Source organism: Convolutriloba macropyga, chromosome 8 (assembly GCF_964194025.1).
Source record: "Convolutriloba macropyga chromosome 8, txConMacr16.3, whole genome shotgun sequence".
Classification (NCBI taxonomy): Eukaryota; Metazoa; Xenacoelomorpha; order Acoela; family Convolutidae; genus Convolutriloba; species Convolutriloba macropyga.
The window spans coordinates 49,280,754-49,307,302 of NC_134475.1; the positions used below are offsets into that span (position 1 = coordinate 49,280,754).

General features: G+C 35.6%; 1 protein-coding gene across 3 annotated transcripts in view; it reads left to right on the forward strand.

The window, feature by feature from the left end:
- Positions 1-26,549, forward strand: part of LOC142344786 (uncharacterized) — a 188,127-nt gene that overhangs the window by 158,426 nt on the left and 3,152 nt on the right. For all 3 annotated transcript variants that reach the window (XM_075396725.1, XM_075396726.1, XM_075396727.1), the window contains 5 exons: positions 7,601-7,716; positions 9,786-9,910; positions 10,429-12,127; positions 12,474-12,742; positions 25,064-25,240. In XM_075396725.1, the coding sequence (XP_075252840.1) occupies positions 7,601-7,716; positions 9,786-9,910; positions 10,429-12,127; positions 12,474-12,742; positions 25,064-25,240 (2,386 nt within the window). The remainder of the gene's footprint in view (positions 1-7,600; positions 7,717-9,785; positions 9,911-10,428; positions 12,128-12,473; positions 12,743-25,063; positions 25,241-26,549) is intronic.

The window sequence follows — 26,549 nt, forward strand, 5'->3', positions numbered from 1 at the left end:
GGAGAGCGAGAAAGATAAAGAGGCAAAGAGTTAGTATGTGAGTGGGGTGCGAGAGGTTTAGTTTCTTGAATAGTTAGACACAAACGGAGGCAGAGTGTAAAAGACTGTCACATATAGAGAAATTACTTAATGTTTGCGGCAAACTGCGGCTTTCATTTAGTCCACAGCCTACACTGTTAGTTTTTGAATCTCGCTGATATTGATCTTTGAGATTTTAAAAAACTTATTATTTATAAAATTTAAAATCCTATTATATTATGCTCATGAAATATCAATGTTGACAAAATTTTTGAAAAACTTCAAGAAGTTACCTTTCAAAATTTAGTGTCAAATTTGCAGTCACCAACACAAATGCCTAAAGAACATCTAAATGTAATTTTTGTTGAGAAAAAGCAAAGATGAACCAGATGAACTGTCACGAGCTTTTAGTTTTTAGCAATTGTCAAAAGAAAATTATTTTTTTTTTGGTTTTTCTTTGTGTGTTGGTGTTTTTTGTGTATGTGGCATGTGTATGTGTGTTTGGTTTTTTGTTTCTGTGTCCTTCAAATTTTACTACATTTATGTTTTTGAATGAGTTGAAGGATTTTCGTTTTTGTCTGCTCTCGTTTTTTTGATAAAACTTGCATTTTCTAGTTTTGACGCAATTTTCTAATCGTGTCTTTTTTATGAAGAATTTTGTGACCAATTTTACTTGTCGGGTGATTTTTTTCACACTTGACTTCTCGATTTTTGATCTCTTATTCACAATTTTTAGCAACTAAACTCAATTGGCGGCAGTGCACTAATAAAAGTCAGTCAAAAACTAGTCGAAATTGGTTTCCTTTTACGTTTCAGATCTTCTTCTTCTCTGAACTATATATATGTGAAACTTAAAAGAAATTGTTATATAGAGAAATTTATTGAAGCACCCTGGTAAACCTATTTGAAACATCATTGTGCCCCCATACTGCTAGCTCCTTCCTATAAATCAAGCGAGCTACACTAAAATTACTATTAACTGCTATATGTGTAAGTTTTCCTATTATTGTTTCAACGTTTTTTTTCAAAATAGCGGAATATATATGCGAGGCTGGCTTTTTTCAGTCAAATTTCAACGTTTTAGGCATCGTAGCGAAACGACATTGTGTAGCCCTTAAAGGCTACTTCTGGTTTCTATAAAAGACTGCAACGTTTATCGCAGATTGACACGCCCCCTTCCCTTTCATGTTTTCTTCCAATTTCTCCTTTCCTTCGGTTTTTCCTTTCATCTTCTTCCTTCCAAATTTTCATTTTTTCCATGGAGGGGAACGTATTAAAATAATTTTTGGTCTTAGCAATTTGAATCGGCTGTAAAAAGTTTTTCAGCACGTTCTGATATTGTTCTAATATTTATTATAAATTATCCTAGTTTTAAGTAGTTTTGAGGTTTTGCAGCTATTTTGCTACTTTTTGAGCTGATGTAGTAGTTTTTTGGCCATTGTTTTTTTCGCATTCAGTTGGAATTGAAGGGAATGCCTTCGGCTCAAAGTTTTTCTTATTGACAAAACGATTACAGTTTTTGTCCTTCAAGAGAGTTTTTTTAATGAGAAATAGACAGAAAAAGACTGACATGACTCGCCTATTGCTGTGTGAGTAGTTTGAGGGCTTCGATTGTTATCTTAGTTATGCTCATGAAATTAGCCCCCTTATGCTAATGAATTGTCCAGATTGTCAAAATGTTTTCAAAAAGTTTTTCAAATTTAGTGTAAATTTTAACTTTACCGATACTATTGCCTCACAAGTCCACGCCTAGTCTCTCAGAAAACAATCAAGAATTCAGTGAACGGAAACAAACATCGGGTTAAGATCAGATGCCAAAAATAAAGTTTTTAAAATGTTTTGGGTGTTTGTGTGCGCGCGCTTGTGTTGGTGTATGTGTGTGTGTATGTGTGTTTGTAAAATGTGTGATATGTGAGTAGGAGAGCGAGAAAGATAAAGAGGCAGAGCGTTAGTATGTGAGTGGGGTGCGAGAGGTTTAGTTTCTTGAATAGTTAGACACAAACGGAGGCAGAGTGTAAAAGACTGTCACATATAGAGAAATTACTTAATGTTTGCGGCAAACTGCGGCTTTCATTTAGTCCACAGCCTACACTGTTAGTTTTTGAATCCCGCTGATATTGATCTTTGAGATTTTAAAAAACTTATTATTTATGAAATTTAAAATCCTATTATATTATGCTCATGAAATATCAATGTTGACAAAATTTTTGAAAAATTTCAAGAAGTTACCTTTCAAAATTTAGTGTCAAATTTGCAGTCACCAACACAAATGCCTTAAGAACATCTAAATGTAATTTTTGTTGAGAAAAAGCAAAGATGAACCAGATGAACTGTCACGAGCTTTTAGTTTTTAGCAATTGTCAAAAGAAAATTATTTATTTTTTTTTGTGTTTCTTTGTGTGTTGGTGTTTTTTGTGTATGTGGCATGTGTATGTGTGTTTGGTTTTTTGTTTCTGTGTCCTTCAAATTTTACTACATTTATCTTTTTGAATGAGTTGAAGGATTTTCGTTTTTGTCTGCTCTCGTTTTTTTGATAAAACTTGCATTTTTTTCTAGTTTTTTGAAGGATTTTGTCAGTTTTTAGGTTTTTCCGGCCTCAAGAGCCGAGAAACATCCTCTGGGGTTTGACAATAGGTTACCGTATAGTTTGTAGATGTAATAGAATATTTTTTTTAAATAATTTTATAATTGCAAATTTAATGATTTTTTTGAAACGTATTTGCATTTTTTTCAATCTTTTTGAAATTTTTTCAAATTTTTTGAAAGTTGCTTTTTTCAATTTTTTAAAAATTGTTAATGTCATCATTTAAGTTTTTCCAGCCTCAGGGACAGAAAAACTCCTTAAAGGTTCGATAATAAGTATCTGAATTCTTTCTCTTAGCGATAGAATAGTTTTCAACTTCTTAACACAAATTTCAGTTTCAAGTTTTTTTTGAAAATGTTTATTTTAAGGATTCTCCATCCTCAGGAGCCACATAACCTCCTCTAGGGTTTGATTATAGGTTGCTGCATAGCTTCTGGATGTAATGGAATGTTTTTCAAGATTTTAATGTCAGCAATTGTAAAAAATCAATTCTTTCAAGTTTTTCATCTTTTTGACTTTTTTCTCATTTTTTTGGCACCAGGGTCCTAGGTACCTCCTCAAAGGCTTGATGATCAGCTATCGCATAATTATTAGAGTTAATGGAATGGTTATCAATATTTTAATGACTTCAGCTTAAGCAATTTTTTGATGAAATTTAATTTATTTTTCAAATTTTCGGAAAATTATTATCATTAACCCAGTTTATGGATCTTCATGAGCCAGTTAAACTATTAAGCTTGAAATAGGGATACTGAGTAGTCTCCTGAGACAGTAAAATGGTTTGGAAGATTTTTAATATCCTGAGTTTGACCATGATTTAAAAAAGATTTTGCGATTTCAAATTTTTTTTACTATTGTCCTTTTCTGAGTTTAACGATCATTACTGCCCAACGAGGCTTTTCAAGTCCTGCAGATGGGTTACTTGACATAATTCCAGAGACAAAAGGTAGTTTTGAATATTTTCACTGCGAAATCTGGAAGCTTTTCTTTTAAGTTTTACAATTTTTTAAAATATTTGATTTAATTAGTAACAAGGCTGGAAAACTAAAAGTTGCAGAGTCGAATCAATCTAAAGCTAGCCTCACTAACCGAGTCTAGCTAGGGACGAAGCCAACCGCTCGTGGGTCGTTCGAGAGCAATTTGCCCGACGTTAGTCTGTTATTTTCAATTGCTTTCTCTTTTGTTTTAAGTAGTTGTGAGATTAGAATGATTGAATTTTTAATGTAGATACTTTATAGCCTGTTCAAGTCAATGCATTCCGTTGTTTTCTGTCAAAATTTTTTCATATCCTTTGAAGGAAATTGTTTTGCTTTTTCCTCCGTATTGGCAATTGTTTATTTGATCTCATTGGTTGTTTTGTTGTATCAAAAGCTGGTTGTGTCGATACAAGCCCTGCCATTATTAATTGCTCTCGATTAAAGTTTGACGGAATTTTCTAATCGTGTCTTTTTTATGAAGAATTTTGTGACCGATTTTATTGTGGGGTGATTTTTTTCACACTTGACTTCTCGATTTTTGATCTCTTATTCACAATTTTTAGCAACTAAACTCAATTGGCGGCAGTGCACTAATAAAAGTCAGTCAAAAACTAGTCGAAATTGGTTTCCTTTTTCGTTTCAGATCTTCTTCTTCTCTGAACTATATATATGTGAAACTTAAAAAAAATTTTATATAGAGAAATTTATTGAAGCACCCTGGTAAACCTATTTGAAACATCATTGTGCCCCCATACTGCTAGCTCCTTCCTATAAATCATGCGAGCTACACTAAAATTACTATTAACTGCTATATGTGTAAGTTTTCCTATTATTGTTTCAACGTTTTTTTTCAAAATAGCGGAATATATATGCGAGGCTGGCTTTTTTCAGTCAAATTTCAACGTTTTAGGCATCGTAGCGAAACGACATTGTGTAGCCCTTAAAGGCTACTTCTGGTTTCTATAAAAGACTGCAACGTTTATCGCAGATTGACACGCCCCCTTCCCTTTCATGTTTTCTTCCAATTTCTCCTTTCCTTCGGTTTTTCCTTTCATCTTCTTCCAAATTTTCATTTTTTCCATGGAGGGGAACGTATTAAAATAATTTTTGGTCTTAGCAATTTGAATCGGCTGTAAAAAGTTTTTCAGCACGTTCTGATATTGTTCTAATATTTATTATAAATTATCCTAGTTTTATAGTAGTTTTGAGGTTTTGCAGCTATTTTGCTACTTTTTGAGCTGATGTAGTAGTTTTTTGGCCATTGTTTTTTTCGCATTCAGTTGGAATTGAAGGGGATGCCTTCGGCTCAAAGTTTTTCTTATTGACAAGACTATTACAGTTTTTGTCCTTCAAGAGAGTTTTTTAATGAGAAATAGACAGAAAAAGACTGACATGGCTCGCCTATTGCTGTGTGAGTATTTTGAGGGCTTCGATTGCATAGGAAAAAAATTGTTGTTAGGTGTACTTGTGTTATCTACAGAATTAATTAAATTTTTCTATTTATTTGGATCAGTTGTTTTGTTTTTGCTAACTTTGTATTGGGTGAATCATTTTTTAAAAAATTTTTCTGATGGTTAAGAGCTATTGTACGAACCATTCTTTCTCTTTACCGAAAGATTTTTTTAATTTTTTTTGCTACAGATTATATTTTCAGACCCTATTGCTCAAACTAATCTACTCTTGTGTAATGCAATACAGCAAATTGTGAGAGTTAGTTAGTTTATGGATTGCCAGATTGATATATTTAACAGAGTGGTTCAATTTGTTTTGAAAAATAGATTAAATTTATTTTTCATTTCTTTATACTGAAGTTCTTTCTTCGAACTGGTCTTTACTAGGCTTTGAGCGTTTCTGTAATTAAAAAACAAAAGGTTTGGGTTGTGAAAATTCCTCAAAAATGAAAAAAATATTTTTGTAAAATAAGATACGTTTTCTGTTTTTCTCAGTTCGTTTGTGTTCATTTGTGTCACGATTATGTTTGTAAAACAAAAAAAGACAAAATATTTCGAAAAATCTCAAAAACCTCAAATTTTGTGGCGACTTTGCAATTAGCAATACAGTTGCCGTAAGAAATTTAAATCTAGTTTTGTACAAAAAAGATTCAAGACATACATGAACGCTAACGGAGCTTGAGTAAAGATCATATGCCAAAACTAAATTATAATTTTTTTTCGTATCGATGTTTGTATTTGTGTCTTTGGTTCTGTGTGATTGAGCACCTGTGGAGGTGTATTTATGTGTGTGTGTAATGTTTGTGTAAGGATAAGAGCGCGAGAGGTAGAAATATGAGTAGTGTGAGAGGGTTAGTTCCGTTAAAGGTTAAATAAACCAGACGGAGTGCAAAACTGTCAGAAATCATGAAAAATTTGAATAAATGCGTGTTTGCTACGAATTGCGGCTTTAAAAGGTATTGAACTGTGTTTCGTATAAACTCGGTGATAACAGTTCTGCAAAGGTTTAAAATTAGTTATGCTCATGAAATTAGCCCCCTTATGCTAATGAATTGTCCAGATTGTCAAAATGTTTTCAAAAAGTTTTTCAAATTTAGTGTAAATTTTAACTTTACCGATACTATTGCCTCACAAGTCCACGCCTAGTCTCTCAGAAAACAATCAAGAATTCAGTGAACGGAAACAAACATCGGGTTAAGATCAGATGCCAAAAATAAAGTTTTTAAAATGTTTTTGGTGTTTGTGTGCGCGCGCTTGTGTTGGTGTATGTGTGTGTGTATGTGTGTTTGTAAAATGTGTGATATGTGAGTAGGAGAGCGAGAAAGATAAAGAGGCAGAGAGTTAGTATGTGAGTGGGGTGTGAGAGGTTTAGTTTCTTTAATAGTTAGACACAAATGGAGGCAGAGTGTAAAAGACTGTCATATAGAGATATTACTTAATGTTTGCGGCAAACTGCGGCTTTCATTTAGTCCACAGCCTACACTGTTAGTTTTTGAATCTCGCTGATATTGATCTGAGATTTTAAAAAACTTTTTATTTATAAAATTCAAAATCCTATTATATTATGCTCATGAAATATCAATGTTGACAAAATTTTTGAAAAACTTCAAGAAGTTACATTTCAAAATTTAGTGTCAAATTTGCAGTCACCAACACAAATGCCTTAAGAACATCTAAATGTAATTTTTGTTGAGAAAAAGCAAAGATGAACCAGATGAACTGTCACGAGCCTTTAGTATTTAGCAATTGTCAAAAGAAAATTATTTATTTTTTTTGGTTTTTTTTGTGTGTTGGTGTTTTTTGTGTATGTGTGGCATGTGTATGTGTGTTTGGTTTTTTGTTTCTGTGTCTTTCAAATTTTACTACATTTATCTTTTTGAATGAGTTGAAGGATTTTCGTTTTTGTCTGCGAAAAAAGTCGGCATGTTTTGTTCCAAATAGTACAAGTAAATTTCTTGAAGTTGCTTTCGGATAATTCCTAACGGTTTCTCTGACTGAATTCAAAAGTTTTTCTTGCAAACTTGAGAGGTATGTCGAAACATTTTGTGCTACGCACAGACTCGCACGAGCCATCTTGTTCCATTTTATTGTATGCTTTTGGAGTTTAACTTCGTTAGCTGAAATTTGTATCAAAGATTTAAATTTTTTACCCTTCTCTTCTAATTAATTCTACTCAAGGGATTGATCTTGACGATCGTTTCAAAATGCAGAGCTGGTGAAACTTCATTTTGAACACGATTCGTTCATAAAGTTTATAGCGCAATTCTAAACACTGCCGGAAAACGGAGAAAAGCGGTTTTGAATTTTTTGATTTTTACCAAAAAAGCCGATGGCAGCATCTTGGGATGAATGTTAATTCTCGTGACCTTTCCGTTGTTTCGCGCGCTTTTCGTGTTCCTGTGTTGACAGTGGTTTTTCTCGAACTAAAAGTTGGTGCAGTTTGTTTGGCGTTTGGCAGCTGTTATCCAGCAATGGGTGTCCTCTTTTTGATGAAAAATACTAATTTTTTGACCCGAAATGTAATTGAAGATATCTATATCTGCGGCCTCTGACGAAAGTGAATTTAATAGGATGTGAAGAAGCTCCTGTGGTCTCTGAGGAAGTTGGAACAAGGCATAATTCCAAAACTGGAACGGAATCAACTGAGAAGAGTTCAGACTCGATCCGATTCAAAGGTCAACCGCAGGTCAGTTTCTCACACTTGTCTGTGTGTTTTGGAAATGGGTTATCGTATATGACAACTTACTGTTCACTAAAATCATATTGTGGTCTACTAAATTGAGTAAATCAGATGGCGATAGTTAGATGGCATGAGTATTTTCTCGTATCGATTATTTTACACGACTTCTAAGTTATTGATCTCGGAACGAATACTACTAGTGAAATCAAGCGCATCTAACCATAAACTAGTGGCAATTATACATTTATTCCAATGGGGAAATACCTACTAAATGAACTCAAGCGAAGTTTCGGCCAATTATTGGAGGTCCTGTTTGACTTTTGTACGAATCGCAGAGAGGTCGTGGCTGAGTACGTTACGTTCACTTTTGTTCATTCATTCACTCATTTATTGTCGGTAGATTTTTAATTGCTCTCAAACGAAGTTTGAAGCAATTATTGTAAACGTGTCGATCTGTTTTATTCAAAGTTTTTGCATGACCGTTTTGACTTTATGAGTAAGTTTTGTCCCCCTTGACTTTTCCGATTTGCGTGATCTAATTTTTCTCTCATTCCTAGTGTCAGCAGCTCCACTGACAATGACCTTCTGCTCACGGTCGGGGGTTGGCGTTGTCGTCTTTGGTTCTTAAGTTCCTTGACTTACTTAATTTCCAAGACACGTGCACCTTTGTTTAGCTTGTTCTGCTTGAGAATTATCACATCGATAACATCCACTGAAGTGGCGGCAGATCTCTACTAAAAGTCAAATGAAATGTGCGCCAAAATTAGTGTAATTTTTTCCACTTTAAATTTTATTATTGCCTATGGTGGTAAATAATAATCTTTGATGCCATCACGTGAAGCCCCCCTTAGTAAATTTAGTTATCCACCGGACTGAAGCAGGCTGCAATATATTCGAGCCCTCACTATTCGTTCGAATGCAATTCTTTTGACGCCAGACGGTTGTGATTAATTGCTCTCGAACGAAGTTTGTAGAAATTATATTTGTCCTTATCTTTGTGGTTTTCCGATTTTTCGTCTGACCCATTTGACTTTTCGTCCTCAAAAACGGAATAAACAGGTAGCGCTCGGAGGAAACTAAGTGGTCGAGCAGCTCTATTAGAGCCTAAAGCCTTACTGGTCTTTAAGTATGCGATTCACCGAAACTGTTTGAGGAGACAATTTCGAGGTGTGTGAAGGGCGGTTCTTAGTCTTGACCCCCCTCAGTCACCCCCCCCCCCCCCACTAAAAACACCCCCCCCCCTCCGCCACCCTCCTCCAACCGGGCGATTTGGACCCCCTCTCATCCAACTCCCACAACCCTACCCCCATCACTTGACCCCCACCATCGCTTGACCCCCTTCCCTCCCTCCGCTCACACGCATATGATGCATCCCTAAACCCCAGCTGGCTACTGCCGAAGCCCACTGCTCGCCAGACGTTTTAGAGCGATTCGCCCGATGTTAGTTGATTGTTTGTATTATTTGCTAAAGCGTTGATCATCGAGAGAAACTGAGAAAGTGGATAAAAAGGTGAAATCGGAGGACATAAAATTGCTGTGGAATTCTGTTAGATGTTAACTAAACTCTAAGAGTAATAATTAATGGCCCTCCTCGGCTTACATAAAAAGTGGTTGATCCAAATGTCCGCATTTAATAGTTCAGTATATTTTTGTAAATTTACCTAACTTTTGAATCTGATTCTAGTTGTTGAAATTTATGCGGGTTTTAGAATTCCTTTAATACATTAACATCTGTTTGTCAAAAAATAAAGATTATCATAAAATCGAACAAAAAGAAAATGGTAAAACAAGTGACGCGTATATTCAGGTGCAATAGTTGATAAGGATACAACCAAGTATAATAAATGAGAATAGAATAATACAAAGATTGTTTGTTTCAAAACAGAACTGACTTTTACGCCAATTGAGCCAAGTTAGTCATCAAACTATATGTTGCTACTTCCTATGGTGTTCGGAGAGTTGAAAGAAACATTAGATGTCGAAACTTTGCTAACCTTGGAACAGAACTAGTTTGATTGTAAAAGAAACCAAAAGGACCGTTCTGCTTGGATAGTTTAACAATTAAGTGTTTTCAGGCGAGACGTGCGCTCGTGCCCCCTGGTGGTATGTTGAGAGGCAAGGTAATCTTGTCCAACGTGGAGTACCTTCTGTTCATTCCCAATGGAATTGCTGCTACGGTTAAACGACTCTGTGTGCTCAAGTAAGAAATTCTCGATCTGTCCATTTCCCTACATAAACAAAATTTTATTTCTCATCAGCAGGTGTGAACAAAATTGTCAACATTGATAATGGTTTATATGGCCTAAACATGATGGGACTCGCTGTTGCAATATGTATACATCATTATCAATAATTAAATATTCTGCTGAAGAGCGTACCAGTTTTCCTGAATTTATACGCGACTTATTTAGAACAGTTGTTTTCGTCGTAAGAGTTGGTATCTAAATTTTTCGCCATTTTTTACTTGGTAAATGACCGAACCGGAGGAAGCACATTTGAGATAGTAGAAACAACTTGTGAAATGAAAAAATTTGTTGAAGTCGGTTTCAACTGTAAAACTATGTATAAAATGATTATATTGTTTTAGACCTTATGAGATTGCGTTCGTTTTAAATTGAAGGTGGTTTAGATGTTCATAAAATACTGCAGGTGTGCTAGAGAAGTTAAGCTATCAATTCAATCCCTTCATTCTGGCTGGTGAACCATTCTTGTGTTCAGGAATAATTCAAGCTACAATGCTTTGGTACGCTTGTCATTCCAAGACAGGCGCCCCTTCAGTATCAATGCTCTCTATAGAGGACACGATAACACGGAAGTTGATTCGAAGTCCGATACTGTCGAACTATTACCCCAAGAAGAGCTGAAGGTTGTAGTCCAATTCCAGGAACAGCCACGAAGCCAACAGAAAGCTCAAGAAATATGCCGAAGTCATCTCATAATCAGATCGTATTTCAAAGATAAAGAAGAACCAGTTGTCACAAATGTTCACAATACTACTTCTACGATTACTACTAATTCGTTTGGTGATACGAATGCTAAGTTTTTAGCTGCTCAGTACTCGGATGTTGCAGCGTCTGCTCCTATTTCACATCAGAATAATTTGCAACTTACCGGTTATGCCCAAGCTGTCCAGGATTACACTCCAGGAATCCCCGTCGGAATGGACGCGCCTAATGCGCCCCAATTCAATTGTAATGTAGGTCTCTGTGACGATGATGATGACGAGCTGAACACAGTTAGGCTTCCTCTGATAGCGTATAGCGGGAGCTCGAATATCAACGTAACAGTCAAGAGAATGGCAAACGTTGATAATTGTTGGAATCTAGCAGCTACTATTGTTGTCCAGAATATGGGGGATCGTTTTGCGTATGTTTGTGTTACATCTCAACATGTAAAAGACTGTACACCACAATGCTTTTCGATTAATCCGAGACACGAAGTGCAAATTACGAAGTTGTATCTGAGGCCAGGACCGAACGGTAATATTGTGGAAATTACATGGGGTGATGCTCTAATCAAACAGTTGTTCGATAAATTCTGTAACAATAAATGTGCCCAGGCGAGTAAGCAAGCTCATAGTTTTTTGGTATCTCAGTATCTGCCGGCAGATTCACAGAATCAAAGTTATCACCTGCCACTTAAGGAAGAAATGCCAAATTTGGATGTGGCTGATTTAGTTGAAAACATCTACACTACCGAGATCACTATTGGGCCGGAATGCACGGAATCTACCTTGAAAGGTATCAAAAGTACTGTAAACCCATTAACTGAGAAGTTATTTATGCCTAATGTGGAGCAACAACTGACTCCCAATACCGTGCCCAAGCCAACCACTACACCTGCCGTTGTTAGTTTTGACAAACCAAGTGAAGCTGATTTTCCTCTGTTAGTGTCCACTCCGCCGGAACCAACAAAAGTTGCGATTGGAATTGCACGACAGATAAAACCTAAAAGTGATCCCGTCAATTACGTAATAACACCCAAAGAGATTCTGACAGAGCTTAGCAATACTAGCTATAATTACAAGTTATCTGGTTTCTGTAAGATTTATGGATCTTTCACGGTCACGAACAATCATAATTTGCAGCTGGAATGCGAGATCACATGTTCAGACGAAACAATAATGATCAAACCGAACGTATTCCTGGTAGAGTCCAAAGGCAATCACAGTGTTATTGTCGAATCATTCATCAAAAGTGATGAATTGCCAGTGTTAAATCGCTACGGCGACAACAGTTCTCTTCAGCTGCAAAAGTGGGCTGAAATTTGTGCTAAGCTGCGTTTTGATGATAGAAAGGATGCTAAAATACGAAGTCCGAATGTGGAGAAGTTGAATTTGTACCTACCTGGTAGTTTGTATGATCAGAAGCTGGCCTCCAAGTTGATCAAAGCTAACGACGTCCATTGTCTCATGGAGGTAAAGAGAAATTAGCATTAATTATTAATTGCTCTCAAACGAAGTTTGTGGCAATTATATTAGTCCTGTCGGTCTTTTTTAACGCAATTTTTTGCATGACTGATTTTTCGTCTGACCCATTCGACTTTGCGTCCTCTAAAACGGGATAGACAGGCAGCGTCCAGCAGGCATTAAGTGCTCTTAGAGCCTTTCAGCTCACTAGTCTCCAAGTATGCGATTCACAGAAAGTGTTCTGGAGACTTATACGGATGGTGTGAAGGGCGGTTCTTAGAGACCCCCACCCCCCTCCACAACGATTCGTTTGAGAGCAATTCGCCTCATGTTGATCAGTTGTTTTTTTATCTAGACAGACGAGCCAATAGGAAGTGGTCCAACCTGGCAAATAACATTCGGAGATGCAAGATTTGGAGATTGCTCCGAGACCCTGATCAAGTTCAAGAACTGTTACTGTGAAAAAGTCAAATGGACACTGTCGTCTCTCTTCCACTGTTTCCTTACTGTTTCGAATCCTTTTCTAGTTGGGAACAGTTCTGCCAAGGGACTGCCTGTATTGTCTCCGTCCAAGAACACCAATGCAGACTTGGGTACCCAAAGACTGGGACTATACAGGGTCAGGTACGAAGATCTCAAACTTTTTTAGGATCTGTCGCATAGTTTCGTAGAAATGTCGAGATTTAGCAAAACTTGTTGAGTAGTTCTTACACATAAAGCAATAAACATAGCTTTAATTGTTCCAACCCCCAATGAAATGAGATTTAGGAGCTTTAAACCAGGCCTGCTGTTTTACTTATAGGAAAACATCTGTCCTAATGGATTTCTTTATTATAGCTGCGAAGCTGTAAGCTGAGCGTAGCTATATTGCGGTGCTCTTGGTTTTTTACAATTCAAAGAATTTGAATTGTATTGGGGCGCTGTCTTTTTTTTTTTTAAGATCTGTTCACACATTTTCATGATTTTTGAAGTCAAATTGGAGTGGTTATTTTGGTCACGCCGAAACAGGAAATGGAGCGAAAAAGCGAGTGGTTTTGCGGCATGAATTTTTTTCGCTCTAATTTTAAAGTAGAGTGAGAAAACAGTGTTTGAACAAAAGTTCGGTTTCTCGGTAGTGGTTTTTTGTTCACATGCGGCAATTTCACTCTGATTTTTTACTGTTTTTTCGATTTTTTGGATCGGATTTTTTTCTGAATGGTTTTCCCAATCCATTCACAGCTCATTCTGGACCTAGTTTTTTGTTAGAATCAAAATTACATATCTCACTAGTGGTTTTTTATTCTCCCTAGCAACATTTTGACATTGATTTTCTGTTTTTTGTTTTTTTTCATCTGATTTTTTTAGAAATGGTTTTCCCAATTCACCCATTGTCCGTTCTAGGTCTAGTTGTTTGTTTAATTGCTCTCAAACGAAGTTTGTAGCAATTATATTAGTCCTGTCGGTCTTTTTTTTATGCGATTTTTCGCTTGACCAATTTTTCGTCTGACGCTTTTGACTTTTCGTCCTCAAAAACGGGATAAACAGGTAGCGCCCAGCGGGCATTAAGTGCTCTTAGAGCGTTTTAGCTCTGTTTCAGCTCAAACAGTTTTGGAGTCTTATACTTATGGTGTGAACAGCGGTTCTTAGAGGTTAAAGACCCCCCACCCCCCCCCCACTGCTGGCCCCCCCCCACCGACCTGTTGCCCCCCACCCCCCCCACCCGACTGTCGCCACCCCCATCGGCACCCCCGTGCACCCTCCCCCCACCCGTGGCTAGCTACTGACGAACAACCGCTAGCTAAAAACGCAAATTTATACTAATTTTCACAATTTTTTTCAAGATTTTTGAAAATTTTTGTCAGTTTTTTAAGTTTTTTCAGCCCTAGCAGCCCTAGGTGTCAAGGAATCCACTTTAGGATTTGATAATAGGTTATTGAATGGTTTCTAGTGGTAATAGAATGGTTTCAACATTTCAACACTGCGAATTTTTTGCATTTTTTTGATAAATTTTGTAAATTTTTTCAATGTTTTTGAAAGTTTTTGTCGTTTTTTAGGTTTATCCAGCCTCAAGAGCCAAGGAACTTCCTCGAGGGTTTAATAATAGGTTACTATGTAGTTTCTAGAAGTAATGGAATCATTTTCAAGATTTAAACATCACGAATTTTAGCATTTTTTTGACAAAAATTGCTATATTTTTTAAAATTTTTTGACATATTTTTTCATTATTCAAGATTTTTCAGCCTCAGGGTTCAGACAACCTCCTGAAGGGTTTGATAACACGTTGCTGCATACTTTCTAGTGGTAATAGAAGGTTTTTCAACATTTGAACATCACGATTTTTAGCAATTGTTGGATAAAACTTGAATTTTTTTTTTCAAATTTTTCAAAATTTGTCATTATCTAAGTTCTTCCAGCCCCAAGAAACCTCCTATAGGCTTTGATAATAGGTTACTGAACAATTTTTATTGCGATAGAATAGTTTTGAACTTTTTAATATCACAAAGTTTATCGATTTTTTAATAAAACTTATGATTTTTTCAATTTTTTTTTTTTTTGAAATTTTTGTCATTTTATTTGCAGTTTTTGAGTCCTTTTTTGAGTTTAACAATTAATACTGGCCAACGAAGCTTTTTAAGTCTTGCAGATGGGTTACATGACAAAAATCCAGAGGCAAAAAATGTTCTTTGAACATTTTCGTCACTGCGAAATGTGGAAAGTTTTCTTCTGAATTTTGCACTTTCAGTTTTTTATATGATTTAGTTACTAACAAGGCTAGAATCTCATGGAAAAAATTTCTAGCTCTCTCTCTTTCTCTCTGTGTGTGTGTTGGTTGTCGTTTCTTTCCTTCTCTTTCTCGCTCACGTTTTACCTCGCACTCTCTCTCTCTCTCTCCTTAACTCTTTTGTTGACTTCAGCGGCTGTTATGTGGCGTGATAATATCGTCTATTACCCTAGCCTCACGCCTCTTCAATCATGCGAAAGCTAACCTCACTAAACAGTGGCTAGGTGCTGGCAACCGCCCGCCGGTCGTTTGAGAGCAATTCGCCCGACGTTAGTCGGTTATGTTAAGTCAATGAAAATTCTTTGAATTGTACGTCAGGACTTGTCCTGCTATGTTTTTTGTTTCGTCGTCTGACGCTTCATTTTCGTTTTACATTTGTTCTAGAACATTCTGTCTCGTCACTGCTTAAATGGCTTTTTCGCGCTTGATTTCACGATTTCTGCGTGACCTAAATTGCGGTTATTCAGAAACAGAATCTGTTCCTAAAACAAAGTTGATTGTAAGAAAACAGATTGTATGGTCCGACAGCCGAGTGGTTAAGGCGACTGGCTGTTAATCCGGAGATCGCCGGTTCGAGACGCGACAGGGAAATTTTTTGCACCCAAAAACAACCTCCTTTGAAATAAACTTGTAAGTTTTATAGGCGGCGGCGATAACTATTATCAACTCACTTCTGTATCTTTTTCCATCTGTATTTTACGGCACGCAAGTCTATTTCGCAGCTATTCCGGCAATCTGCCGGCTATGTTGGTAATTTAGTTCATTCTTTGCCAATTAATTTCCAGTTCCTCATTAGTTCTTCCCTAATTTCCTAGTAAGTGCTCTTTTGTGTTACAGCTTAAGCCCTTTATATTCTGTACCCAATCTTTTGCGAGATCACGTGTGTTGTAGTTTGGTGATTTAAATTTCATTAGTGATATAAATCTCTTTCTAGGCAGATAAGCTAATAAAGTATTTTTACATTGACGACATTTTTGCACCATTTGTCACGGCTATGAAAAGGCGGTTTGGCGCTTTCCCTCACTTCAGAATTTTTATATGCGAACTTTGTCTGCTCAACAGCCCTATTAGCGTGCGTGACGTCATTGATACACTCGTTAGTGAAAGTCATTTCTGCCGACCCTCCTCCGGTGAAAAACATGATTTTCATTAGACAACGTGAACACGTGCGTTTTTTGCTCAGATGATTGTTTTTGTAGCTGAATATTAGTGGTTATAAGGTTGTATAAGGGGACAAGGTTGTTAATTATATGATAATTTTCCACTGGGAGGGTCCAATTTTTTTATGTAAATATATGACTATGGTAACAGCAGATTCAGTAGCTTTTTGTTATTGAGCTGAAGTATAACGAAATTCACAAGCGTAACGAAATTCACAAACATGCAAGAAAAAATTGTAAAGAGAAGACATAGCTGCGTAGCGGTAAGCTGAGCGTAGCTATATTGCGGTGCTCGTTTTTTGTTTCGTCTTTTGGGGTGCTCGTTTTTTGTTTCGTCTTTTGCGGTGCTCGTTTTTAGTTTCGTTTTTTTTTTGTTTATTCTAAAGCATTCTTGTGCTTGACTTTTTGAGTGACTTTTCCACGCTTGATTGCCCGCTTTTGCGTGATCTAAATTGGTTCCGCTAACGGCGGTATCACTGAGTGGTTAAGATCACTGACTGTCATCTATTAGACCGCGGTCTCGAACCTCTCCTGAAGTTTTTGCAACCAAAAAACTTTTCGCAGATGCAGCACCCCTCTGTCTCCCGCCTGTCACACTAGATTTTACTCTTGTGTGACCTACCTCACTTAAAAAAATGATTTTTGCACTTAAAAAACAAGTTTATATTGAATTTGTTTAAATTTCAATTGAACAAAACCGTATGTATTAGTCGCTGAAAATTGTCTAATAGAATGGCCGATAACTTTTTCAGCTCAATTCTGCATCTGTTTTTATCTATAATTTATAGCACTCAAGTCTATTATGAAGCTACTCCGGCAATCTGTCAGAATGTTTTTTCCCACATTTTTCTTGACTCTGAGCTTCCAAAACGGGATAAACAATTAAATTGCAGTGTACATTAAGTGGCCTTGGAGGCCCTCAGTAAGTAAAGTTTATAGTCTTTCAATCACTCAGTGTACTAAAAACTCCGAGGAGGACAAAATTCTAAAGACCTTCTTAAGTTTGTGAGCCATGGGTAAAGCAGTTTTTCCTTGTTTTCGCTGACTTTTCTAGGTTTTCGTCAATCTGTTTTTGACGAAGGTTGGTCTTAGTTTGTAAGTGTAACATGCAATGGAAAATATTTTTATTATAATTATGTTTTGTTCTATATCTATTTTTTATGTTAATTATAGCATCAAAAACTAAATTGAGTATAATCATTTTTTTCAAAATGGTCTCATTAATGAGGCCTTTTTTCTTCAAGGTTGCAAATAATTTTTTTTAAAAAAAGACCCGTTGATGGGTTATTGGATAGATGTTATTAGATAATTAGTTTTTGGAAGTTATTACCTCCAAGAGTTTTATCTATTTTTATTAAATTTCGTTTAATTGCTCTCAAACGAAGTTGCAATTATATTAGTCCTGTCGGTCTTTTTTTAATGCGATTTTTCGCTTGACCGATTTTTCGTCTGACGCTTTTGACTTTTCGTCCTCAAAAACGGGATAAACAGGTAGCGCCCAGCGGGCATTAAGTGCCCTTAGAGCCTTTCAGCTCTGTTTCAGCTCAAACTGTTTTGGAGACTCATACTTATACTTATGGTGTGAACGGCGGTTCTTAGGTTGAAGAGACCCCCCACTGTTGACCCCCGCCCCTATTGCCCCCACCCCCCAACGCGGCGCTTTTGCCCCCACCCCAGTGTTGCCCTCCCCCTCAATCAGCCTCGGTTGCACCCCCCCCCTCCTCCCGAGGAACCTCCTTTAGGTTTTAAAAATAGGTTACTGGCTAGTTTTTAGTGGTAATGAAATGGTTTCAATATTTTACCATCACGAATTTTAGCATTTTTTTGACAAAACGTGCAGTTTCAAATTTTTGTACATTTTTTTCCTTAGTCAGGTCTTTCCATACCCAGGGGCCAGAAAACATCTATGGGGTTTGATAATGAGTTACTGACAAATTTTTAATGGTAATGAATTAGTTTTTGAACTTTTTATTTTCACAAATAAAAGCAATTTTTTTTATAAAACTTGCTTTTTTCAAGTTTTTTGAATTTTTTTTCGGTTTTTAGATTTTTTTCAGGATTAACAGCCAAGAAACCTCCTCTGGGGTTTGAAATTAGGTTTCTGAATAATTTATAGATTAAATGGAATGTCTTGTAATGTTTTAACATCACGAATTTTAGCATATTTTTGTTACTTTTTGCCATTTTTTTTTCAATTTTTGAACATTTAGTCAGTATTCAGATTTTTTGAGCCTCAAGGATCAAAAAAGCCTCCCTTAGTGTTTGATAATAGGTTTTTGGAAAATTTTTGTTGGTCATGGATTAATTTTCAAATTTTTGATATCAAGTTTTAGCAATTTTTTTTTAAAACTTGCAATTTTTTGATATTTTGTCATTTTTTTAGGTTTCGCTAGCCTCAACTGCCAAGGACCCGGCTCCAGGGTTCGATAATTGGTAACTGCATGGTTTCTATATTTAAGAGATCCGTTTTCAAGATTTTAAAATCACGAATTTTAGCATTTTTTTTAACAAAACCTGCATTTTTGTATTTTTTAAAAATATTTAAAATATATTCATCATTCAAGAGTTTCCAGCCCCAGGGGCACTAAAAACTCCTTAAAGGTTCGGTAATAAGTAACTGAATTCTTTCTTTTAGCGATAAAATAGTTTTCAACTTCCTAATAACACAAATTTTAGCAGTTTCAAATTTTTTGAAATTGTTTATCTCCAGCCTCAAGAGAAGATTTTAATATCATGAATTTAAGGAATTTTTAAATATATTTGCAATTTTTGTCATGTTTTTGAATTTTTCCGGCAAGAGAGGCCCTGGGAGCTCCTCCAAGGTTTCACAATAAGCTGCTGCATAGTTTGTAGAGTTAATGGGATTGTGTTCAACTTTTTTATGACTCAGCTTTAGTAATATTTAAAAACTTTAAAACGTTTAGTTTTAAAGTAATAAAATTTAAACTTTTCAATTTTTTGGAAAATTTTTATGTTCCAAGCGTATGGATCTTTATGAACCAGTGAAACTATTTCAGGATCCAAACAGGGATACTGGATAGTCTCTTGAGACAATGAATTGGTTCTCAAGATATTAATATCTTGAATTTTAACCAGATTTTGTTAAAATTTGCCTTTTTCAAATTTTTTCAATATTTTTTGTCCTTTTCTGAGTTTAACGACCATTACTGGCCAACGAAACTTTTCAAGTCTTAGAGATGGGTTACTTGACAGAACTTTCGAGAGAAAAAAATGCTTTTGAGTTTTTATTGCGGAGTTTGAAACTTTTAATTTTGCCTCTTTCAGTTTTTTTCAATGGTTTTTTTATTAACAAGGTTAGAAAACTTGTAAGTTGCAGTGTCCAATCCAATCATGGAAGATGTTCCTGTCTCCTTCTCTCGCTTTCGGCTGGGGTTCCTTTCTTTCTCGTTCACGTTTTATCTCTCTCTCTCTCTCTCTCTCTCTCTCTTTGTGGCGTAATGTCACCATCTCTGATCCTCATTATCATTGAGTTATAGTTGAAGTGTTATCATAAATGATCTAACAGGCACTTTTAGGAAATCCTTGTTTGAGAGCAATTCGCCCGACGTTAGTCGGTTATGTTTGTTTTTCAGGATATATTCATTCTTCCTGTTTTTTTAATAGGGGCCAATTCAATTTTTCTGTAGCTTGATGTGGGCTTATTGGATAGAACTTCGCATCATATCAATGATTTTAAAAATGTTTACTTGGTGACGTTTTAATAAATTGTGTTTTTTCATTGTTTTTGAATATCTTGTCCTATTTCATGTTTTATTAAATTTAGGGGCCAATGAAACTAATTCATAGTTTCTTTGATTCGCTACTAGATAGTTTTAGGCGACAAAAGATTATGAAGATTATAGTGTTGTCGATTTTAGCAACTGTTCAATAAGTTTTCCTTTCTTTTTATCATTTTTTTCCTTTGTCTTCTTAATTGTAGGGGCTAATGAAAATACTTAAAAATAGGTTGTTACATAATTTTATCAACACTAAATTGATTTTGAAAATAGGGTTCACGAAATTAACTAGTTTTCATTAGTTATGCTTATTTTCTTCTTTGAAATAGTTTTGCCTCTTTCTTTTTTCGTCGTCGTTTTTCAGTTATTCTGCAAAATTTTTTTTGGTAAAATTAGATTTGTTTTCTGCAAAATTAGATCTGTATTCTGCAAAATGTTATTCAGCAAAATTAGATCGGTTTTCAAAAACAAAATAACCAATAATTTTTTGACAGTTTCTGCTAATTTTCCTGTTTAAATGCTCTCAAACGAATTTCGTGGTCTTTTTATGCGATTTGCACTTGATTTTCGCCCGTGTGTTTTCTGACTTTTTTGACTTTTTCATCATCAGAAACAGGACAATCAGGTAACGCCTGCAAGGCTTTAGTTGCTCTGAGAGTTCTTCGGTTCTCTAGTCTCCAGTTTTGCGATTCACCGAAACTGTTTTGAAGACACAAATTCTTCTTTTGACCCCCTCCCTAACTCACCCCCGCCGCGCTCACTCCACGTCCCTTCTTTTAAGCTAAAGCCAGCGTCCTCAAACGTATCTATCTACTGGCGAAGCCTGATGCTTCTCAGTCGTTTAAGAGCAATTGGCACGACGTTGTTTGGTTGTTCTTTTTTATTTAGCAAGCAAGATTCCCCCTTGCAATCCATCTATCTTTTTTACGCCCTTGCTTATTGGATAAGAACTATTGTTTTATAACTAAAAATTATCAGTAATTTGATTGTGGGGATGTTTTTTAAATGAAACTTGTGACTTTTTACGAGCGCCTAGCAGTGGTCAGTTAGTTTGGTGGATTAGTCATTCTTTTAAAATCTTCTATTCAATTCTTTGGAACGTGATTCAGGACTTGTCCTGCTACGTTTTTAAATTCCTTTCTTTTTTTCTTTCTGTCTTTGTTTTAGATGAGTCAGTGCTTTCATGTCGTTGATCTCTGAATTTTCATCACTCACTTTTTCAATTGAATGAATTTTAAAACCCGTTTATTAAATTAGCGCAAAAATTTTGAAGGTCAAAAAGATCCAATAAAGCCTGTGATGAAACATTAAAGACCTCGCACTAAGACTGTGTTCAATGACTTGCGTTAAGTGCGTAACGTTATCAAAGTTCCGTAGAGTATACTGCTACTTGTTATCAGCATTGTTTTTTCATCACTTTTTAAGGTGAATTTACCTTATTTATCTAATCTAACGAAACTGCAGAAGAATTTAGAACACTTTTTGAGCCTTCTATTTTTTCTAACTGTTGCAATCCCAACATCGGTCAGTGGGGTTAACGTTGGCCAATTTTTTGTATTTTGCCGGGTGTGTTCAATATTTTTTAGAAATGGTTTATGTCTGAACAATTTCTTATTTTTTGTAAATATTTTGTAAATACGAAGTTTGTTTTAAGTGAAGTGAGTTGCTCTCTTATATTTTTAGAGAGCAACTCACTAATGAGCTTCCAGAAAGGGAATAGACTGATTTCAAAAAACGTGTGCTGGTAATGCAGAGCACGACCAGAGCACTATCTGACGGTCTGTTGATTTTAATCTTTTTTCATGAGAGTTATAGCTCACGGACAATTTTGGTAATTCAGTTTTCTTCGAAATCCCTAAAACAAAATGTTTTTCAGGGGTCGTAGATTTGAGGAACAATAAAAGTTGGAAACTTCAACTCTACTGTTTTTCCTAAAAGTTTTTTCCAGGACTTTTTCATGCACGTTCTGTTGTTTTGCATTTCATTTGCCATGTATTAATAAAACACCATGGTGTCAGCTCGTTTAAAAATTTATCTAAGTGATATTGAATTAGTTGAAAAATTGAAAAAAAAAACGTTCAATTTTCTTGTCCAACATTGTACTTTATCATCCCCCATTTTCTATATTTAGGCTTTCAAGCAATCATCTTGTATCAGTTTAAAAATGTCAGATTTCGTCTCGCTCTATGAATTAAGACAAGTTTGCGGGAAAATACTCTCCGAGTTGCAATTTTTGACAGTGATATGTTTTTTAGAAATGGGTTATAATTTTTTTGGTTATTTTAGTTGACCCGAAAAGAGTTTTTATTGGAGTTTTTGGCAAATCAGAAGGTATGTTTTCTGATCGATGTCTGTTAGATTTCGATTCAATTGCCGAATGGTATTTAAATTGATTTTTTAATAGCCGCACAGCGATAGCTGGGGCAATTATTGGCCTTCTCTTGGTTTTTTATTTCAAGATTTTAGTTACGATCTTATGACGTCACAGTCACTTCAAATCTGCTTTTTGTTCATTCGTTCATGCAATTGCAACTAAAGTGCATGCGTGATGTCATTTTTCGGTCTTAGTGGAGCGAGTTTTTTTGATCATTCGTGTGATTAATTTTTGGTCACACGTGACTTACCTCACTCTCAAAAATGGCTTCCTGATTTTGAAATTGACTTTTATTTATTTTAATTCATAGAAATAAGGTCAAGTGAATGTGTGTCACTCTAAATGACGGTTATTTGAAAGCACCTAATAGAGGCAGCAATACAGATTTTTAATCAAAATATAACATCTCAGCCTTCAATGAAAAGACTAATTTTTTTGATCTGTCTTTTCACTCTACTCTTTTTTCAGACTGCAGATCTACGAAGCTATTGCGTCTATTTTCTGGCAATCTGCCAGCTATTATTTTTGTTTAGCTTGTTTGATTTTTTGTTTCTCAAAATGCTTTTGATAATAGCCAAACCAAAATGGAGGAGCGAAGAGAAGCGAGAGGGATTTTCGTCTGTTTTTGAGAAACAGCGAAAAAGTGAAGAAAATTTTTTTCTAAGCTAGAGGAGAATTTTGTTTGTGTCTTTTTCAGAGCCGTTTTTTATTGGGAGTTTGCGATTTGAGTTACTTCTTCTTCTTCTCACTAACGGCGTTTGCTCGCGTTATGTCATTTCTCATTCTCTCTCTAGCAATGGTTTTTAGATCATTTGCGTGATTAGATTTTGATCATACGTGACTTACCTCACTCAATTAAATGACTTTTGCACTTTAAAACTTAAGTTTAATTTGAATTAGTTTATGGTCGAAGAAATTCATATGTGTAGTAAAGGTTTCTACTAGAAGTCTTCTGTGGAATGAATTTTAACAAGCTTTATAAATTTATCGCTAAATGTTTTTTACCTAGCGTTCTGAGCGGCGTCGATTTTTTTTTTCAATTTAGATCTGTATGTTTCTATCTCTATTATACGGCACACAAGTCTATTCTTTTGCAGCTATTCCGGCAATCTGTCGGCTATGTTTAATGACTTTGATGTAAATTTTTGTTGAATAGTGCCCGTGACGCTGAATTTTTGATATTTAGACGTCAGCTCTGAGAACAGTGGGAATTTATTTAATAGACTTTTCTTCAATTGTAAAATATAAAAACAGTGCTTTGCTTACATTCCATTTGTAATAATTGTTGGGAGACAGATAGCTTGGCAACGATCCTTGTGCCCAGTTAATTAATAGCCGCATCAGCAATTCCAGGCGGCTAGTATTGCGCTCCTAGTTTTTTTATCGTCTAACAGATTTTTAATAGCCGCCCTCATCTTCTCAGCCGGCTATTATATCGCTCCTTTTTTTACAATTCAAAGAATTTGAATTGTATTGGGGCGCTGTCTTTTTTTTAAGATCTGTTCACATATTTTCATGATTTTTGAAGTCAAATTGGAGTAGTGATTTTGGTCACGCCGAAACAGGAAATGGAGCGAAAAAGCGAGTGGTATTGCGGCGTGAATTTTCCTCGCTCTAATTTTAAAGTAATTAGTGGTTTTTTGTTCACATGCGGCAATTTCACTCTGATTTTTAATGTTTTTTCGAGTTTTTGGATCGGAGTTTTTTCTAAATGGTTTTCCCAATCCATTCACAGCTCATTCTAGGCCTAGTTTTTTGTTTGAATTAAATTTTCATTTCTCGCTAGTGGTTTTTTTGTTCACATGCGGCATTTTGACATTGATTTTCTGTTTTCTCATTTTTTTCTGATTTTTAAAAAAATGGTTTTCTGATTTCACTCATAGTCCGTTCTAGGTCTAGTTTTTCTGTTTAGTCGATGAAATTTCTTTGAATTGTACGTCAGGACTTGTCCTGTTATGTTTTTTTTACTTCGTCGAACAAAAAAATGTTTCGCTTTACCTCATTTTGCCGCTTTTTCAACATTTAGCGTGAAATCTTTTTGACTTCTCTAGGCTAGTCTCTCTCTTCTCTCATTCTGCTAAAAGTGATTTGAAAATCAGTTGCTCAGCAAAGCAATTCAAAATGAACAGAGGCAGTATCAAAATTGAAGTCAGAAATAGAAACGGGATAAACCCATAAAGCCCAATTTTAGATGTCCGCTATTTGAACGTCGTTCCTATAAGTATTAGTTACCTCTCTCTAATGCTTATTGGTATTGATAGTAGCCCCTGTAGCCTCTCTCTAAGAAACAGAAGTATGTTCAACTACGAAATGCCATCAAGATAAATCGGAATTAAAAATGTTTTTGTACAAAAATCTTTTTTAATGTCTATTCTTTCAATACCAATCATGCTTATTGGAATCAACGGCGGCTATTTTTCGGCAATCTGCCGGTATGTTTGTTTGCCTGACCCTGACTTCTTGGAATCGACTTCTTCGATTACTTCAGTGACTTCTGCTGCTTTGCAGTTACAATTTGTGTTCGTGACGTCATTTCTGCTTTTAGGTCAATTGCGTGACTTACCTCACTCAAAAAATGACTTCTGAACTCACTTATGGAACTTAAATTTTTAGGAACATTTACTAATTAAATGTCAATAGTGTGCATCTAAGTAGTGCAAAACTTATTTGCCCTAATTCCTGAGTAATAGAGTCGAGTTTTAATATCGAATATTAATTTTGAAAAGGCTCCATTAGGGCTTTTTCCTTGTAGAACAAATGTGTTTCATAAAAATGACAGTCCGAATCTAAACCAAAAAGTCTAGTGGTCTATTAAAAAGCTGGTAGTCGATCTGTCAGTCTTATTTCATTAGTTGTTTCAATTTATGGTAGGCCACAAGCGTCTATCGCGGCTATGTTTAATAATTGTTACAGGTTTCCAGTGTTCCGTCTTGAGAAAACCTCCGGCTTTCTGGAGGTAGGTGAGACGGCAGTTGTAAGATGCGAGTTCTGGCCAATTGAGATGGGAAAGTTCATCCAGCATTTTGAGTTGGCAGTCGATTCACGACTGAAGGGCGACGCCGTTGCCAGAGCCCATAGGCTGTTCCTCAGGTAGGTACATTTCAAAGCATAACATATGAGTACATTGATTGTCCGGATGCAAATTGATAATAAAAGTTAACAAGGAGGCTCGGTAATGTGCGTTCGCACATAAAGTTCCGACCCCGCGCATCCAAATTTTTGGCATAAATGTCTACCAAATGAACAACCGATAGTATTTCAGTTTTTTTTTCAAGTAATTTTCAAAAACAATGTACGTACAAAAAGATCGCCTCCAGAGCAAATGACTCAGTGAAGCACAAAAGGTTGCATTAGATTGATGAGATCAGCCATTATTGGGAAGGCAAGTCAAGACGAACAACAAAATCAAACAAAAACAAAAAACATTAATTACATCCAAAATTTATGTTGGCTTTTTTGAAAAAAAAAATTATTAACAAGGTCAAAATAGCGTAAGATAAACCAGAAAATAAACAAATTAACCTGTACTTCACTAGAAAAGATATGGGACCACTCCATAATAAGGCTTGGTAACAATAAGACAAAAACGAACAATAAAGAGGTAAAAAAAAATTGGCTTAATTTTAAAAAGAAAATTAATTTCAGAGTAATGAAAACCATTAGATAGCAATTGAAAACATCCACTATGTTTATGATTTCATAAGTTTTTATAGAAGGGCACCAGGACTTGTAGTTATTCATTTTTTTATTAGGTTACAAAAAGAACTAATCGAGACAACAAACAAAAATTCAATTAAAATTTGCGAGAAAACGCTTCCCAAGACGTAAAGTCAAATTTTGCCCCTAAGAATATGTTCCAATAAGTCTTCAAACGCCAATAATGTGGATGTGGTATGTGACCTCTCATTAGTGAGAATAGGTAACAAGTAGACAAAAAAGGGGTAAAAAGGCAAAATTCAGTTATACTTTTGTAATTTTCGAAAACAATTATCTCAAAGTCATGAAAGCCATTAGATCGCAATTGAAAACAGCCAGCATGTTTATGGTTCCACAAAATTCTAGAGGAGGGCATTTAGACGGGCATTATTTAGTTTTGTATGCGGTTACAAAAAGAACACTAAATAGAGACAAAAAAATTCAAATAAAAATTGCGAGAAAACGCTTCCGAAGCTGTAAACCTATATTTTGCCCCTCAAAAACATTCAATTGAGCTTTTCTTGAACTCCAATAGTGCAGTTGATAAGAGGTAACCAGTAGACAAAAGCAGAGAACAAAGGGGCGAAAATGATAAAAACTTTCGAAAATTATTTTTGAAGTCATGAAAGCCAGTAGCTAAAAATTGAATTGATTAAATAGGTGCGTCTATTCGCCCAAAAGAGAAGCTTGAGATCTGTAATTA